This window comes from Vicugna pacos, chromosome 25 (genome assembly GCF_048564905.1).
Source record: "Vicugna pacos chromosome 25, VicPac4, whole genome shotgun sequence".
Taxonomy (NCBI): Eukaryota; Metazoa; Chordata; class Mammalia; order Artiodactyla; family Camelidae; genus Vicugna; species Vicugna pacos.
In genome coordinates, this window is record NC_133011.1 from 32,311,572 (window position 1) to 32,331,710 (window position 20,139).

Consider the following 20,139-nt stretch of genomic DNA (forward strand, 5'->3'; position numbering starts at 1 on the left):
TTTATATTCCCTTTTAGATTCTGACTTACATACTTATTATCAACCCCTTTATTTTTAGCAATACACTATCAAAGAAAGCTTAGGGGGCATGGCCAGTAGGAAATGGGGCTGATAACTGTTACAATTGTCTTAAAATATTTGACTTGCAGATACCACCTTTGTAGTGATGTTAGGTTTGCCCACTTGTGATAGCTGCAGAGGAGTCTCTCAAGACTTTCTTTATGTTTTAAAAAGAAGCATGAATAGACATAGCTTTGTAAAAGGCAGAATTTGTCTTGTCCCCTAGTTCACTTTCTCACCTGTTCAGAGTCATATTACTGCCGCATCCCGTTCTCCATCTGCCACTCCTGACTGCCTGCATGATTTCCCCATGGGTTTGTAAAGCAATATCACCCACTCGCCCATATCTTCCATTCTCTAAACCTATTTATAGCTTTTGGAAACAGTGCAGGGTAAGCTGAATAAGCTTTTTTTTAATAACTTTTTTTGTAATTGAAATATAGTTAATTTACAGTGCTGTGTTAGTTTAAGGTGTACAGGAAAGTGATTAAGTTATACACACATATATATTCCTTTCCAGATTCTTTTTCATTATAGTTATTACGAGATGTTGAATATATTTCCCTCTGCTATGCAGTAGGTATTTGTTTATCTCTTTTACATGTAGTAATATGTACGTGTTAATCCCAAACTCCAAATTTAACCCTCCCCTCGTTCCTTGATTTCCCCTTTGGTAACCATAAGTTTGTTTTCTATGTCTGTGAATCCATTTCTGTTTTGTTTAAATAAATTCATTTGTATCATTTTTTTAGATTCCACATATAAATGATATCATATGATATTTGTCTTTCTCTGTCTCACTTAACTTCACTGACTGTGATAATCTCTAAGTCCATTCTTGTTGCTGCAAATGGCAGGATTTCATTCTTTTTTATGGCTGAGTAGTATTCCATTCTCTGTGTGTGCACACGTGTGTGTATACATACATATATATATATACACACACACACAACATTTTCTTTATTCATTCATCTGTTGATAGACATTTAGTTTGCTTCCATGTCTTGGGTATTGTAGATAATGGTAGTATGAATATTATCTTTTCAAATTAGAGTTCTTTCCAGCTATATGCCCAGAAGTGGGATTACAGGATCATAACTCTATCTTTAGTCTTTTGAGGAATCTCCATACTGTTTTCCATAATGGCTGCAGCAAACTACATTCCTACCAACAGTTTAGGGGTTCCCTTTTCTCCATACCCTCTCCAGCATTTATTATTTGTAGACTTTTTGATGCCTCTGTTGACTGCTGTGAGGTGATATCTTATTGTAGTTTTGACTTGCATTAATAATAATTAGTAATAATTAATGATATTGAGCATCTTTTCTTGTGCCTGTTAATCATCTGTATGTCTTCTTTGGAGAAATGTCTATTTAGGTCTTCTGCCCATGTTTTGATTGAGTTGCTTTTTTGGTATTGAGCTGTATGAGCTGTTTGTATAGTTTGAAAATTAATCTTTTGTCAGTTCCATCATTTGCAAATACTTTCTCCCATTCTGTAGGTTCTTTTTTTCGTTTGTTTATGGTTTCCATTGCTATGCAAAACTCTTAATTAGGTCCCATTTGTTTATTTTTGTTTTTATTTCCATCACTCTAGGATGGAAGTAATTGCTGCGATTTATGTCAAAGAGTGTCCTGCTTGTGTTTTCCTCTATGATTTTATGGTATCTGGTTTTACATTTAGGTCTTTAATCCACATTGAGTTTATGTTTGTATATGGTGTTAGAGAATGTTCTAGTTTCATTCTTTTACATGTAGCTGTCCAGTTTTCCTAGCATCACTTATTGAAGAGACTGTCTTTTCTCCATTGTATACTCTTGCCTCCTTTATTGTAGATTAATTGACCATAAATGTGTGGTTTTATTTCTGGGCTTTCTGTCCTGTTCCATTGATCTATGTGTCTGTTTTAGTGCCTGTACCATACTGCTTTGATTACTGTAGCTTTATAGGATAGTCTGAAGTCAAGGAACGTGATTCCCCCAGCTTTGTTCTTTCTCAAGATTGTTTAGGCTATTCGGGGTCTTTTGTGTTTCCATACAAATTTAATTTTTTTTTTGTTTCAGCTCTGTGTAAAATGCCATTTGTAATGAATAGGGATTGCATTGAATGTATAGATTGCCTTGGATACTATGGTTGTTTTAACAATATTGGTTCTTCTAGTGCAAGAGCATGATCTATCTTTCCATCTGTTTTAAGTCCCATATGCACACAGTAATGTGTCTATGTCAGTACACACAGATGTGTATGTATGTATAGGACTGAGGTTATCTGCAATTCATTTTGATAGTTCTTATTTGTCATCCCTTTAAAGCATCCAGCTTAGTCTTCAATTTGGGGGGACTAAGGGAAGTAAGAGGTTCTCAGGGAGAAACAAAGAATGAAAAGTCTAAGGAAGTATTAAGGGTGTTCAGGAGCAGTGAAATCCTGTTTTCACTCAGCTTCTGAGACTTCTAGGCAAGAAATGGGAGAGAACCTGGTTCACATTATTTTGAATTATTATCATCCTCTTAGGAGAACCTAATTCTTTTGATTAAATTATTTTATTGAAAACTGGTAGACCAGATATTTCTATATTTTACAGTCCTTTTTAACTTTAAATGCTGATTTTAAAAGGTGGTATTAAAAGTAAGCCTCTGTTGGAATTGCCATATCTCTGTCCATCTTAGGTTTTTGAGATTTTAGTTTCTTGTATTTATTTTGTGTTATTTTTATTTTATTGACTTGAGATAACAGTATTTGTTTGGCATCCATTCTCTTAGCTAAGCAAGCAGAATTGTTTAAGTAACTTTGTGACTCAATTTTTCTTCTTTTTTCCACAGAATCCGAATTGCTGGAATCAGAGGTATTCAAGGCGTGGTTCGCAAAACAGTTAATGATGAACTTCGGGCTACCATTTGGGAACCCCAGCACATGGATAAAATTGTTCCATCCCTGCTGTTTAACATGCAGAAGACAGAAGAGGTTGACAGGTATTGGATAAGGATACCAGGGTTGGGGCTGTGTTACTTTTGTGTATGTGTTTGCTGGCTAGGATAAGAATTTTTTGGCTCTAGTAGTCTGTATATAATAGTCTTGTGGACTTGAGTGAGTTTAAGTATGTGTCCTTTCTGAAAAAATTGTTCACCTTTTAGTGATCACATTAGGCTTAGTAGCCCACAGATTCTTACTCTGACCCTAAAGATTTTATTTCTTTCAGAACAAATTTTCACTTTACTTGCTGCTTATTATTGAGCATCCAAATTACTATTTGAATTAATACTACTTAAAGTTGCAAGTGTAAGAATTAGAGAGTATAACCGAACTTTTACTATGCTTTAGAGATGCAACATGCCTTTTCATAGAGTTAGTACTAATCAAAATAATAATATTCAATATATATATTTTTCAACAAAAATATTAGGCTATTTGTTGCCTATTTATTCTTCTAAGATATTTTGGCATAGAATATTGGTTTGGAGTATATGCTGATGCCCCTCCCCCTACGAGTATCCCGTTCAACTTAGAATTCTGTGCTTCATTCTGCTTTTTCAAATGCCATAGCATGCTTTCTTCCCACATTTCTGTTGCCTTACACAGAGATACTATGCAATCAAATTTTAGACCCAGTATTCTCCATGTTAGCTTATTATCTTGATCTTCCTGATTCTTGCAGTTTAAAGAGGGAGATCCAAACACAAATTTAAAAGATATTTGATTCTGTAGTTCTAAAATTTTTTAAACTTTACTTACGATTTTGATGGTTATCTGTGCAATATCAAAATAAAAGTGGTCTAGAGGTGAAAAGATGACATTTTTTTGTAACTCCACAAGTACCTAATATGTTTATCTTAATTTATGGCAATTACAGAAAGTATTTATGCTTGACTCCTTGGAATTGACTATTCCCAGTTTTGGAAACCTTTTCTAAAGTGTGAAACTTGATATATTTTAGCACTTACCATATTTTTCCTATTCTTGGCATTGTGGCTGAGGTTAGTTTTCCTGTCTGAAATATTTACTCCTCTAAAGGTACCTCGCTAGCTAAGAACTGATTCCCCATAATTACGGCAGTGGAGGTACAGGATGAGCACAGGTGGGATGCAGGGATGCTGATACCATTGGTTGCCAGATAAGGAACTGTGTTTTCTGATGGTCTTATCCCAGTGCCACAGATAAGCACTTTGTCATTATTGTACATGAATACATTAGTCTAAAATGATGTTTTAAAATATGAATAGTATCTACTGAAGGCATCTACTTATACAAGTTTCTGAATTAGCTTTTAAATTTTTACTTTTTACTCAGACTGTGCCGTAGTTTTTTACTTTATTTTATTTTTGCTCCCTGACAGTTAATCTGGATGATCTTTGGACACCATGTCCTTACTAGGATTTTGCTATAAATATAGAGAAGTTGTAGGAAGTTAACAGAATAGCAACTGCTGAGTATTTTGCTTTTAGAAAGGACATTCTATTAGTTAGAAACAAGTTATGTAACTGAATTTCTCCCATTTTGAAAGATTATGTGATTAACTTTACTGGTATTGAATTCATGAACTTAGAATTAAGCTTTAAAGTTATTTTGGGATAAAAAGAAAATGTCATGCTAACATTTTTTCTGTTTAACTGGTGAAACTAGTGTCAGAATTCTTTTCATTCGTTTGTCTTTTTCTCTGTCTTTTTTAGTCGCATAGGCCCTCCTCCTTCTCCTTCAGCCACTGACAAAGAGGAGAATCCCGCTGTGCTGGCTGAAAACTGCTTCAGAGAACTGCTGGGCCGGGCAACTTTTGGGAACATGAATAATGCTGTGAGACCAGTTTTTGCGTAAGTAGTTGGTGTTTTCCTGGTTACTTGCGACTGTGCTGTCTAATTCTGTTTTAATTTGCTTACAGAGGACAAATACCCTTACCTACGTGAGTGAGTTACTAATGGAACCACTTTAGCATTGTGGGAAGAGTACAGAATTGAGTCAGACCGCATCCGTCTGAGCACTGGCTCAACCACTTTACTAGCTCTTTTCCCCCTTAAATATGAAGTACAGTCATGTCCTTGATATCATGTGCATCATTTAACTAGAATTTATACTCACACCTGAAGTGCATATAACCAGTAAAATACCGAAACAGAGCGTCCAGGTATGAGAGATCTCATTTTATGAACTTCTGTGGTCCATTCCTCCTGTTCCCTGGCTTCTGTTTCTTAGCTTGCTTTTTGCCAGGGCTGGACTGCCTTAGATCACATTCACTTCTCTGAGAAAATTTCATCTTATACCAAGTGACTGATCAGAGCAGGAATATTAAATATCTTGTTGGTACTTATATGCTGCCCTTCAAGCAAAATACATCTGTGAACTTTTGAGTTTCTCCACGTAGACGTCTCTCAAACCTGGTCAAGCCTCTCAGTTCTAACGCAGTCTTGAGATGATAGATCTATACAATATTCTGTGTAATTTCTGGATATTTTTGTTAGTTTTTCTTTTGTTAATCGTTTGCCTTGTCCTTTTTCCTTCCTGAGTGTAATAATATCTTTATGGCATGTATATAGTAGACTAAATGTAATATCCAGAATTCTTTATTTAGGGCAAATATTTGAGTTCAAAGTTGACCTTTAGTTACAAGAAAATTAAGAATCAAGGAATTATATTTTCAAAGGGATTTCCCCCACCACCACCAAAAATTGAGATCTACTATTTAAATAAAGACTGCGGGCTTATGAAAATGCTACTAAGAAGAAATCAAAATTATGTCAAATAAAACTAAAGGCAGATCTGTTTTTTTAGTGTCCAGACATGCTGATTTAATATCAGAATTCCAGTTTTTATCTTAATATTCTTATTAACCAAGAGATAATCTATAAAGCCTTAAAAATCTAAAGAGCTGGTCTAGAAGGAAGAAGCTACCAAGTTTAGCCACACTTGGTTACTTGAATACCTTGAAAGTGGGCCATATTCTTTTCTTTGTAGAACTTAATGGGATTATATGTTGATCATGTGTGTGTTAGCTAATTTAATTAAATGTTAGTTCAATAGTTAATTATATAAGTTACTAAGTTAATTAGCTAATAAAATATTAAATGTCCCCTGCAAGTAAGGTACCAGCTATTTTGGGGAATATATACATGAATAAAACTGTCCTAGTCCTTAGAAACTTGATGGATAATTGACATTCACCGTAATTATAATATACACTTGACCCTCGAACAGTACGTGTTTGAAATAATATGCAGATTTTTTTCAATAAATACAAACTACAGTACGTACTGCATGATCCAAATGCAGGTCTGTGGATACCGTGGAACCATGGATATGGAGTAGCTATGGATCCGGAGGGCTGGCTATGAAGTCATATGTGGATTTTCTGATTTTTGACTGCACAGATTCAGTGTCATCCAGGCACCACTTTGAACTACATTCTTATCTTTAGTTTTTTTGAGCCACACAGATACTTGTGAATTCTGTCAAGCCAAAGTGAGAGCCTGGGTTTCTGGGTGTGTGGTGAATTCTCCAGAGAGACTTCATTTTTATGGTACCCACGGAGCCAAGACCAACTACAGACAAGCTTCTTGACGGCCTTCTACAAATAGAACATCCCCCCAGATTCACTCAGGGTGTCATCTTTTAGAGGTCTTACATTGATGCAGGTATTTTTGATCTGATAGCCAGCTTTCCTAGGTGGACCCTAAGCTTTGCCTCTCTCCAGTCTCCTGTGTATACCACCCTTTAGACCACTAGCTACGGCTGCCAGAGTCTGCAGATGTGCCTAAGACAGGTGTTGGCTTCAGTGTGCATTTACCTCTCCAGGTTCTCGCCTTCTTACAGAGTTTGGATTGAGAGACTTTCCTTTCTTGCCGGCTCATCTAAGTATTTAAAAATCATCCATAAATATATTTTAGCCTTTTATTGTTGTTTTATGAAAGGATCTGGCAGTTGGGGGAAATATGTATCATAGTTCTGAAAATGGAAACATGGACTTTCTTTTAGATAATATTCATTTGATTGTTAGGTTTTGCATATTGTTGAAGGTTCTAGAGGAGAAAGTGTAATAAAATAAGGAATTCTTAGAGTAATTTTCTTATTATTAATTACAGGCATTTAGATCATCACAAATTATGGGATCCCAATGAATTTGCAGTTCACTGCTTTAAAATTATAATGTATTCCATTCAGGTAAGGATTTATATAAGAAATTTTGGTTCTGTATCAATAAGCATGTCCTCAGACAGAAGTACACTACACTGTAGGATATAAAATATGCTTGTAACTTAGTTCTTTATCTCACTTATCTTTATTACCACTTATATTCTTCTTTGCCAAGATGAAAATACATCCAATAAAAAGCACTAAATGATTTTATGATGCTCTTTATTGTTCATTTATTAAATACATTTATTGTGTATTTATATTTTTCTGATAAACTGATATTAGAATTGATATTTTTATAGCAGAATACAGCTGGTACATTTATTGGGTATTTACCATGCGGCAGTGCATGTGTTAACTCCTCTAGTTTGTAGAGAACCTTATGATGAGGCATTCTTTACTACAGAGGACAGCCTTGGTTTCCCTTGAAACGTGAACAGACCCAGTTAGCTCATAATTCAAGTGGGCTTTTAGGTTTTTTGGGTTTTTTTAATACCATCTACATTTTTAATGCCTTAAAAAGTCTTCATTAATATAAAGGAGAAAAGGAGTGAGAAGCAGCGTGGCTTTCGTATAGGTCATCCCAGGATTTGCAACCTAGAGGTGCTGTTTACCAGTCGTATAGAACTTGTGCAAATTATTTAGCCTCTCTCAGCTTCAGTTTCCTCCTCTCTGAAAAGGGAACTTCGCTGCGTGCATTGAATGGTTCATTTTTACCTTGAAATAGAAGCTGCCGTTTATCTGGTGCTGCTGTGCCTCTGACTGTGCTGGTAGCCTTGCCTGCTTCCTCTCATTTAATCCCGACGTTGCTGTTGTCCCCTTTTACAGTTCAGAACTGACCGTTAGAGAGGCCAGGTACCTCACTCAAGGGTACACAGGTAGAAAGTAAAGTCAGAATTGAAATTCTGGTCATTCTAGTCTAGAACTTTTGGTCTAAATTAAACATTAAATTTTAGTACAGCATGCCGAGCATAATGTAGGTTTTCAGTAAATGGTAAGTTATTATGAAGCTGGTTTGGATGTGGAAGGGTCATTTTTAAGTATTTTTCCAGTTTTATTGAGATGTATTTGACATACAACATTGTGTAAGTTTAAGATGTGCAGCATTACTGATGCACGTATATACTGCAAAATGATTACCATAGGTTTACTCAAGATCCATCACTTCACATAGTTACGTATTTTTTTTCCTTTGATAAGAACTTTTAAGATCTTTTCATTTAATTTCAGTTTAGTAGATGAGAAGTTAATCTGGCAATCTGTGAACATAATTAAGGCGGTTTCCCTGGTCTTCAGTAGCCTTGTATTTCTTCATTGGCCCTCCTCAGTCAGATTTAATTACTAGATAAAATTATTTTTTGCAAGAAGTAAAATGAATTACAAAGTTGAAGAAGCTGAAGGAATCAAATATTTATGGATTAAATGTTTAAGAAACGACTTCTGGTCCACAGCATTACTTAGAAGGAGCTTTTACGTGTTTTACGTAGTACATTAATCAAAAACTACATGGTAGCACCTACTGGAATGGCAGTTTCTGTTTAATAAGACGATCCTGATACAATCAGAACTTCTGATAGATTTGATTGTTTTAGTTGCCATTTACCATAAAGTTGACATGAGAATCATTCATATGTAATATTTCAACCTCTCTCCATAGAACATTAAAGTAGCTATCTCCGCCTGGGACTTACATCCTTGAGGGATTACACAGACACAGTTTTAGACGGTTTCAAATATATAGGGCATTTGTGGTAAAGGGAAAATAATTTCGTTTTAAGCTTACCTCTTGCACTAAATTGATTTGTTAAAGTAATAAGGTGTTGCGATCAAGAGCTGGGCTGCAGTCAGACTGGGATTCACAGCTAGGCCCTCATTAGTGTTTCTGCATGACCTTGGGCAAGTTACTTAGCCTTTTAAAACCTGCCTCATTTGTATTGTGCAGTGCACAGTGTGATTGAATTTAGTCTACCTCCTAGAACTATTTGTGGGGATAAGATGTGATAATACATGTAAAATGCTTAGAACAGTACCTGACACCTGGTTACTTCTGAATATGTTTTCTGTCATTATTATGTTCGTGTTACAGCAATATGTAATCCCAGGAGTCATCAATTAAATGGTAGTAGTAATAATAGCTGGTTATTGAGCACATTTCATATGATAGACATAATTTTAGGTGCTTTACACAAAGCAGCTCATGTAATTGCCACAACAATCCTATAACTATTGTTATTTTTCTAAATATTGCAGATGAGGAAAGCTGAGGTGCAGAGAGATTGTCACTCTCTCTTAATCTATAAGCTATTAAGCAACAGAGTCAGAATTTGAAACTGGACTCCAGGGATTACCTACTTAATCACTGTATTATGCTGCTTCTTACAGCTATTCAGACATCAGTATTGCTTTAAAGTTAAGGGTGAAGTTTTGCATAGGTAATGATACCTCTGTAGATCTGAATTTAAAAATGTACAGTATGCAGTGTAACACTTTGCAGTTCTCTTCCCTTCACTCCGTGTTCTGTTTTTATACCTAACATTGTTCTTGAGTTGTTGTGGACATGTGCTGCAGTTTGCTTAGGATAGCGCTGCTTTATGTAATTTTTAACGGCACTCTAACTCACTCTGAAGTGTCCTGGTTTGGACAATAAACCAAATTGTCATCCTGTTCATAAGACATACTCTATTTGCCTAAAGTTCACATATCAGAAGCACACAGCTTCCTGGTCAAGAAGTTCAGTTGCAGGTTGCGTGTGCAAGTACATGTGTGTGCGTGTGTGTCTGACTTTCCTCTATTTTAACATAGCTTTAAATGAAGCGGAAATTAAAGATGAAAATGCAAACTTAGTTTTTACCTTGGGTTGTTATAAAAGTAGACGTGTTATGACAGAAATGCCAGAAACACCTGGGTATTTAATTGTTTATGTTGATAGAAATGGAAGGAAAGTTTTTGTTTTTGAGTGGAGTAGCCACTGTGTGTTTTGACACTGCTTATTAATATAAAACCACCCATTCCGAAGGAGAGAAAGGTAACTGGCCTGAAAACAGGGCAGCAGGGCCTATTCAAAGGCAAACAGGACAGGGAAGTTTAAGGCCACAGGTATTTTTCCCCCCAGTTTGGTGGTAGACCCACTCATGACTCATGGGTATAGTTGTTGGTTAACAGATACAAACTACTATGCGTAAAGTAGACAAGCAACAAGGATTTACTGCATGGTAACACAGTATATTTAATACCTTATAATACTGTATAATAGAAAATAACATATATATATATACATGAAACTGAATCACTTTGCTGCACACCTGAAACCGATCCAATACTGTAAATCAACTATTCATCAATAAAAAGAAAAAAGATTATTCACTGGAGGTGAATTAAATATTTTAATAGCTATGCTTTTTTAGAGTTATATCCCAATGTCATTTACTGTAATTGACCAAATGTATTTATATATGATGAAATTACCTTTATAAATTGAAAATCATTTGATATCTTCTTGATTCAAATTTCATCAAAACAAGGTACACATTGTTAAGATTTTCATTTTGTAGTAGCTCTTGATTAGATGGAGTTTGACTATTCAGCATTGTTAGATGTCCATAATAAGAAATAATACTTGTCTAGTTTGGTTAAGAGAGAAGTACTATAAATGTCATAATATGTTTTTTAACAACATTTTGTCCTATTATCAAATTATAAGAGTGTGTAAATGTTCATTGTGGAATTAGAGAAGTATAAAGAGAATAAAAACTTCTCATAAATCTTCCTCTCAGAGATGGCTGTTATTAATAAGGCATATATAATTATAGTCTTATATACTTTTTAAAAAAACAGATTGAATTTTATTTAACATAGTGTTTTGCAACTTGCTTTTTTCACTCAGCGTATCCAGAGTGAAATATTCTCAGGTATTCCTATTTATTCTTAAAAAGAATGGCTTTTAAGGCTACATATTGTTCCATGACATGAGTACCAGTCTCCTATAATTGGATGTTTAAGTGTCACACAGTTTATCATTCTTATGAATTCAGCCAGGATGCATATAATTGTGCATATATTTTTGTACTATTTTGTTTCTTTTAGGCTCAGTATTCTCACCATGTGATCCAGGAGATTCTAGGACACCTTGATGCTCGTAAAAAGGATTCTCCACGAGTCCGAGCAGGCATTATTCAGGTTCTATTAGAGGCTGTTGCCATTGCTGCTAAAGGTTCCATAGGTGAGTACCAGCCAGAAAAAATTTTTCTTAATTCATTAAACTGTGTCAGAATTTTTTTTTTCAGTAGGTATAGAAATGTATGGAAAACTCTTTAAAAATATTTGACATTTTTTAATATGCTACAATTTCTCTTGAAAGTTGGGTTCACATGACTATTCTCAAACTTCTTCAATGTACAGTTAAACATATCCCTTCAAATCAATCTCCTTTCCTTCCCCCTTTTTTCTAATAAAGATTTTTGAATACGGATTATAATGCTAAACACTTGGGAGGGTTCAGATATAAGAAATGTATAGTATGTATCCCATTTGGCTGGGACATGTGGTGTCCGTTTGGAGGGAGCCAGAGAAATGGCTTTGAAGTTCAAGCTGTGGCCAGGCCATGGGTGTAATTCTGCAGCTGACTGACACTCTTTAAAGATTTACTGTAATCCTCATCAGAAATGTGCCATAGGGGAATTCATTCTGCTGCAAAATGCAGGACACATTAGAAGTAACAGGTCGTTGTATTGAAATTAAGGAAAGAACTTGACCTTGATGGCAGCAGTAGGGATGGGAATGTAAAATCATCAAGGGTTTGATAACTGACTGACTGTAGGGGGTCACAAGGAGAAGGGACAGGTCAGACACCATGATTTTTTACTCACATGTGATTAGAATAACAGAAGGATCCATAATAAAATTACTGACGTTAGGAGGAAAGTCTTATTATGGTTTCTTTGCTTCAGGATCAGTTAATATTTTATTCAGAATCATAGTGGAACTGTATATTAGCTAATGAAATATTCTGGTATTCATTCAGTGTCAAATGAGAGTGGGAATTTTGGATATGGACTTTTCATTACTCCTAACTTAAAGAGGTGGAAGCAGGTCATTGAGTTGGAGAGTTATATAATTTGAAATATGAAATGAGACACAGGTGACACATCGATTGAATCACTTCCCTTAATAAGGTCTGTTATGTGTCAGGTACTGTGTGTTAAGTTCTATGCATTCAAAGAAGTATTTGAACATAGCTACCTGTCCTGGAGAAGCTTGTTATCTAGAATAGAAGGCAGAAATTTAAAAAAAAAACTGATTGAAATATAGTGTGATAGGTGCAGTGACAGAAACATGTGCAGAGTGTTTATAGGAATGAAAACAGAGAGCAAATGTAGTCAACCTGAAGTTCATAAATTGGCTAGTTTCTGTCTAATAATTGAGGCAAAATTCTTCCTTCTTCATCCCCAAAAGATGCAAAGTAAATTTCTTATGCTACAATGAACTATATTATTATAGTTCTATGGATTCTGACCCAACAGTCAGGTTATCCTATCCCAGTACATGTTATTTTGGTAGACGAGATTAGATAGATGGAAAGTTTTTGGTAATCTTGATATGAATATACACATTATGTGTGGTTTTTACCAGAGATTCAAACAGTGCGTTGCTCAGAGATGCCCAGTAAATGTGTACTGGACTAGCTTGGACACTTTCTTGTTTAGGAATTTCTCATTTACTTTTTAATGAACTGCTTAGTTCTTAAATTATTAAGTATTTTCAACTACTTAGAAAATATCCAGCAATCTCTGTTGAGAAATAGGAGAATTGGTTTTGAGTATGTAATACTGGAAAAATGTATCTGCTCACATCAGGGTTCATTTGCAGGACCCACAGTGCTGGAAGTCTTTAACACCCTGTTGAAGCATCTGCGTCTCAGTGTTGAATTTGAGGCGAATGATTTACAGGGAGGATCTTCAGGTAGTGCCAACTTCAACACAAGTTCCAAAGACAACGATGAGAAGATCGTGCAGAATGCCATCATCCAAACAATAGGTGAGGATGTTTCACTTCTCAAATTATTATGTAAAACAGTGATTTAAAAAGCCTTCCTGGAAGGTACTGACTCTTACGGTACATTAGTCAAAGGTGAGTAATAGCTTAGACTTAAAAAAAAAACTTTGTATTTGGAAAATTAACAAACGTAAGAATACAACAAAGATCATTGTTTACACTCTCCACCCAGATTCATCTGTTAATATTTTATGCTGTTGACTTCATCATTTCCTTTCTCTGACTCTGTCTTTCTCCTTCCCTTACTCTGTTTCTCTGTGTGTGTATGCATACATACATGTATATGTGTATATATACATACATGTGCATCTATAAATAGATACATAGAGAAAGACAGATACGTACATGTATACATCTACACTTCTTTCCTAACCACTGGATAGTAAGTGCATATACATCATGGCCCTTTACTGCAGAGCGTTTTTCTAAAGAATAGAGATACTTTCTTATGTAACCAGAGTACAGTTATCAAAAGCAGTATATATAACATTGATGCAGTACTTTAATCAAAGTTTCATTTTCCAGTTTTGTCATTTGACCTAATAATGTCCTTTATAGTATGTTTTTCCTTAGGTTCAGGATCCAATCTAGGATCATATATTGCGTTTAGTTGTGAAATTTTTTAGTTCCTTTAGTTTGGAATATTTCTTTTATGATATGGGCATTTCTTAAGAGTATAGTTCCCCTGACCCCTCATTTAAAAAAAAAATGTCCTCACATAGGTTTATGTGGTGTTTCCCATGATGAAATTCAGGTGATGCATTCCTGGCTGGATACTACCTAAGTGGTAGTGTTCTCAGATTATCACCTACAGAGATACACAGTGTACATCTGCTTCTTTTGACGATGCTCATTTTGAGCAAAGTGTTCTATTTCTCTGCTGCACAGTTTCAATTTTTCCCTTGCAAACAACAAGCAATCTCTGAGTATGTACTTTCAGACCATGCAGATAGTCTGCTCTCCATCCAAACTTCCTCCTGCATTTAGCAACCATTCATAATTGTTACCTGAACCAGCCTGTACCATCATGGTGCAAAGTGATGGTTTTCAAAGTTGGCGCTCCCTCCGCAGCTGTCACTCGGCACTCGGTGTTCTGTTGTAAGGAAGAGCCCCTTTTCTTCCCTGTCTGTGTATTTATCCATTTAAATACCTTGGTATAAGCTCATGGATTTATATTTTTGTCTTCATAATTTTATTCTGTACTTATTAAATTATGATTATTTTGGTGCTCAAATTGTCCCAGATTTGGTTAGTGGGAGCCCCCATTTTCTATATGTTTGTAATATCTGCCCATTTCTTTTGAGCACAGACTTATTCATTACTCAGGCTCATTTTATACTTCCTGCCCTAGCCCTGGAATCAGTCATTTCTCCAGGAAGCTGCGGTTCCTTTTAGTGGTGAATGAATTAGAGACCAGGATCTGAGTACTGACACTTGGGCTTCAATATCCTATGCTTTTTTAATTTTTTTTTCTTTTTTATACACAAAGTGTAAAAGGGTAAAGAGCTTCCTTTAAAAAAAAAAAGCCATGAGAATTTTTTGGGAAGTGAAATTATCTAAGAGTATATAAATAAATACAGCTTAAAGCAAGCAAACTCTTCCTACTTTAACCAATATCTTCCTCTTCCAATATCTTCTTTAGAATATCCAGATCATATTTTAATGTTACTACATGATTTCAAGGATAATTTCCAAATTGAATTGTATTCCTGGGACTTAGTACCTAATTTCTAATGGTTACTAGTAGTTTCTGCTAATAAGAGAGTCATATAAATTTATTCTGGAGCTCAGTTTATGCCTTTTATCTGGGCAGTATCCTCCCTGTGGGCTAGTCCTTTGGAATATTTGACACCAAGTTTCTCCTTGTTTATTTCTAAAGTGTTGTGGATGTGCGTACATGCATTATGCATCCGTATTCAACACCCGTTTATTGAACATACTGAACTGACACGAGGCCCTATGCTTGGCTTTGTGATGCACGTGTGATTCCTGCCTGTGGATGCATTTGGTTGATCTGCCTCGGGCAATAACTCTGTTTCACCTAGTTACAGTCTCATTGTGTGCATAGAAATTGTCCTTATTAGGGCAATGGCTCAGTGTGTCTGTGATATTTTAAGATGATACATCAAATCAGCTAATCTTGTTTTCACAGAATTAATTTTAAGTGCTTTAGTGACTTCTAATTAATTCAGTGTTACTGTTTCACTCTAGAATATTTATTGTTTCTCTAGTATGTTGTTATAAAATGTATACACAGCAGACTTTAGCAATATTCCTGTGATATAACACATTCAGAATAACATGTGTAGATTAGAACATGAGAGAACAGAAGTGCAGAGTGGGACAGGGAGTAAGACTTTTATTTAAATCACACTTCTGCTTTCCTCAATATTTTCTTTCAAAAGCTCTCAGTCTTATGTAGTTATCAGATCATGTGAATATTCCTGGGACGTGGAACAGGTCTGCTGTAGCTTTGCACTTTAAGATAGAAGGCTGTTGGCCAAGTTCTTTCTTTTAAATCAAGAACTAGCTCCCTGCTCTGTTCTTTTGGGGAGGCTCATTAGCATTTCTGTTCAGCAATTCAAATACAGACAGTGGGTATAGAGATTGAGTTATTTTCCCAAAGGTCCTCAGAGTTGATCCTGTCGGGAACTGTGTCCTTTGGTAACAACTGACTTGCTTGGAACAGAAAATCAGTGTCTAGTTCAGGATCATATCTAATTGTGTTATTGAAAGTTGAGAATTACCTTATAGGGAGGAACTTGAGAGTAATAATAGCATAGGCTTTGGAAGTGAATAGATCTCACCTCAGGCCTTAATGTTAGCTATGTAATTTCTTGTGATTTCTTAACCTCTCTTATTCTCATTTCCACGAGAGGAAACTGATGCTGACAGTAGTGAACCTAGATGCATAAGGTACTATTGTTTGTTATGAGGCTCCAAATACAAAGTGGTTTCTTACCCCATAAATATGTGCTCCTTAAGTGTTGGCTGAGATAATATACCTTATGCTGATCAGGTAATATTAAGATCATAAGATTTTTAATTGCTAGACTATATGAAGAAGGGAAATGAGTTTTACCCCTAGATCCAGTCAAAATGATAAATAACAAATTGAATTTATATAAATAGATTATTAACTCCAATAATAGAAGCTGAAGAATTAAATTGAAAACCTGATTTACTCTTAAAAGCTTAGGTTTCTGTAATGATTACATTGCATTTTAAGAAATGAACAAAAATAGCCATGATTTAATATCTGTTCTGATCTTTCAAAGAAACAACAAAGTTTAAAGTTTGAGTAAGTGATAATTAAACGTCATAAGTCTTCTATTAGCAGGAAGTAATCCGCCAGAAACTACAGCAGATAAATTTAAAATATCCATGAAACCCAAGAGTGCCTGAGAAAAACTGACAGATAAATGGTAAATAAGTTGAAGTTATATATATTGAATTAACTCAAAGGGTTGGACTGTAAACCTGGCTCATTATAATGACATTTTAGAATGTTTTAGCAATCCTGGTAAAGTCAAAGTAGTGGCCTAATTATTGACTTCCTTGCTAGAACAAGAATTTAGGCTCACAGTATATGAATACGAGTTTCATCAGAAATACTACCAAAAAATTTTTTTTTCCTTTTTCTAAAACTCCAGTCAGTTCAAATTGATGGTGATTTGCCACTGTCAACTGTACGCAAAAAAATTTCAAACATTTATTACTTTATCTAAGTATTAGTCCATTAAACACATATTGTGCATCATGAAATGATTTTTGCCAAAGAAATTATAATATCTTTAGAGTTAAATGTAGTGCAGAGACAGTGTTTTACCACATGTTGAAAGCTTTGGTTAAAAATACATTATGACTTTGTATTATATGGAAAAATAAATCTTTCAGTTTGTAAAATTTATTTTAAACTTACCTTGTTATTTTTACAGGATTTTTTGGAAGTAACCTACCAGATTATCAGAGATCAGAAATCATGATGTTCATTATGGGGAAAGTACCTGTTTTTGGAACGTCCACCCATACTTTGGATATCAGTCAACTAGGGTATGTGGTTTTCCTATGTTCTCAAACTAAATAAAGTTGAACTTAATCTTGGATTAAATTTCATCTTAAATCTATGAAATGTTTTGTCTTTTTAATCAACAATAATAAAAGTTCTGTGGTGTTTTTTGGCACTAGGTTGCTAAGCAACATTGCATGCTTTTAGAATCAGTTTTCAGTGTATCAAAAATTCTCAAATTTTCTTATATTGACTAGGTGGAAGGTTTATTTAATTTAGCCTGTGCATTTTCTATAAATATACATATTTAGGGTACAGCTGCAAGTCTGTCAGGGTAGCAGAAATGTTGACTTATTTCTAGAATTCTAGAACTGAAAGTGATTTTAAAGATCAGATGTTTTGGCCCCCTCATTTTATAGCTTTGACTTGATTTTACAACATACTAAACCTTTAGTTTGTAAATATTTTTGTGTTGCTAATTTAATAGGAAATAATGGTCTTCTTTGATTTATATTTTTCTTTCACCATTAATTAGACAACCTTTTTTCACTTGTTAATTCCTTTTTGAAGGATTATTTATATAAGAATTATTTAGGCATGTTGTTTCATACTTAATAATACATATTAAATAGATATTATGTTTGTCAATTATATTTGCAATAGATGTATTCTTCAATTTATAGTGTCTTTTCATTGAGGTTGTTTTGTCATATATTCATACAATTGACTTTTTATGTCATTACATGCAGAGGTCTATTCCCTTTGAGAGCCAATAGCTTAATTTTTTGTTTGTTTGAATTTGATTTATTTTACATATAACCCTTTAATTCATATGAAATTTAGAGTATAAAGTGAGCCATGACTTTAGCTAGTATGAAAATAAAACCTATTTAGCTAATATGAATAGAGTTTTAAAATCAGTAAGTAATATACATAAGTGATATAATAAAAATATTAATTGCTATTAAGAGGTAATACCAGTATTTTGTATGTTTTAGGGATTTGGGAACCAGGCGGATTCAGATAATGTTGCTGAGATCTTTACTTATGGTAAGGAATTTAAGACGGTAAAGAACACACAAATTACTGAAGAGGTTAAAGAGTAGCTTCTCGTTATCAGCTTCTTTTTGTTGTATTATAAGGTACTACTACTTATGTTAAGGTTTTCTCCGTGGTTTATATACTTAAATATTATGCTTTTCATTTTCTTTTACTTTTACTGTTTGTTCCTCAGTTCAGCTGTCATCCTGTTTGACCCTCATAATGGTGGTGAAACATGCAGAGGGCAGAGAGTGTTGCCATTTTGTAGATGAAGATGCCTGGGCTCAGACACAGCCAGATTTATCGTTTTTTTCCTGTGTGTTTTGTGCTTTTTTATTTGTATCTTGTTTGAGAAGGTTTTGCCTGCTCTGTGATACAAACGTATTTGTTTATGTCTTCTTAACAAAAGTTTTTGAAGTTTGGCTTTTCTCAACTGTAACTTTGGTCTGAAGCTTATTGATTTTTGTATGTGTTGTGAGATATGGACATATTTCTAATTTTTCTGGGTGAGTAGCAATTATCCACTAGTTCCCCTGCTCACTTACAAAATCACCTTTCTCCTGTAATGTATTCAAATATAAATGTTAGGATTACAAAAATACTTGGAACGTCTAAGTGTAAATAGATATTACCCACCTGAAGTTTCATTTGGCCCTAAGCCTTTTTATTAAATAAATTTCCTGAGTAAATAGCTTTGTCTCTAATCCTAATTGTTCCACATAGTCAACTAAATGAATGTCTACATGGTATAGTTAAACTATTTAATAGCATTTAAGTGTATACTGTTTAAAAACTCCAACTTCAGAAGGTAAGAATACACTTAGAAATGTTAAATCAAATAACAAATGAAATACAGCTTTCCAAAATGATAATGCTTTTCTGTTAACCTAAACTGCTTAATGTAAAATAAAAAAATTATTTGCCAGTTTAAAATTTTTAGGTCTTACCTGTGTTATTTGCTGCCTAATCTCCTTAAATCCATTTAGTACTGACTACCTATCCCATACATTCTTGGCCTGGGCCTCAGTTTTCTTTTACATAATGGGGGTTCACTAATGCCTAGCTTCCCAGGAATATGGTGAGGATAAAGTTAATACACACATAGTGCTTAGATTCATGCCTGACATACAGCGAATACATGCAGTTACTTGTTTTATTAACTTAATGAATGATGTTTTTGTAAATTCAGTAAAATCCTCATTATCTTAAAAATTTCCTTGTAGTTTTCCCTTCAGGCTTGTGTTCATACTTGTTTCCCAAAGTTTATAGTTCTTGTAAAACAGTTTGAGAATTTTACCAAAGAAGGACTTATGACAAAATTTTTTTTCTTTGTTTCTTTGTTTTTCCTCCCTATAATCAGGTAACCTCTGGATACAAAGCAAAGACGATTGTTACTGCACTGCCGGGGTCTTTTCTGGATCCTTTATTGTCACCTTCCCTCATGGAAGACTATGAACTGAGACAGTTAGTATTGGAAGTAATGCATAATCTCATGGATCGCCATGACAATAGGGCAAAGCTTCGGGGGATCAGGTAATGCCCCATTTGGAAATAGGCCAAATGATAACCCTTTCAGATTTCTACATTAATGTATTTGAGTATTATAATTTTTTAAATCTAGGATTTTCAAGTTGTATTAGTCCAGAATTTTATTTAATTGGTATTGCAACAATTTAATTATGAATATATTTTAAGATAGCAAATGTTCAAGGGTGTTAATACAGTATAAGACATCTTATCTGCTAGTAATCAGTAGTTACATGAATTTTGATTTTGCTTTAAACTTAGGAATGACATGAGTCAAGATTATGCAGGTCTGCTTAATTAAACTCGGCAATTTAGTAGTATCATTACTTATTTAGG

At 34.5% G+C, this 20,139-nt stretch overlaps 1 protein-coding gene across 4 annotated transcripts in view; it reads left to right on the forward strand.

Moving 5' to 3' along the window:
* Positions 1–20,139, forward strand: part of EFR3A (EFR3 homolog A) — a 90,522-nt gene that overhangs the window by 39,680 nt on the left and 30,703 nt on the right. For all 4 annotated transcript variants that reach the window (XR_012064225.1, XM_072949728.1, XM_072949730.1 and 1 more), the window contains exons 6-13: positions 2,879–3,028; positions 4,724–4,861; positions 7,124–7,202; positions 11,259–11,394; positions 13,041–13,208; positions 17,165–17,279; positions 18,234–18,285; positions 19,637–19,809. Coding sequence is in view for 3 of the 4 variants with exons in the window: in XM_072949728.1 (XP_072805829.1) it covers positions 2,879–3,028; positions 4,724–4,861; positions 7,124–7,202; positions 11,259–11,394; positions 13,041–13,208; positions 17,165–17,279; positions 18,234–18,285; positions 19,637–19,809 (1,011 nt within the window). In the remaining variant the exon portion in view is untranslated. The remainder of the gene's footprint in view (positions 1–2,878; positions 3,029–4,723; positions 4,862–7,123; positions 7,203–11,258; positions 11,395–13,040; positions 13,209–17,164; positions 17,280–18,233; positions 18,286–19,636; positions 19,810–20,139) is intronic.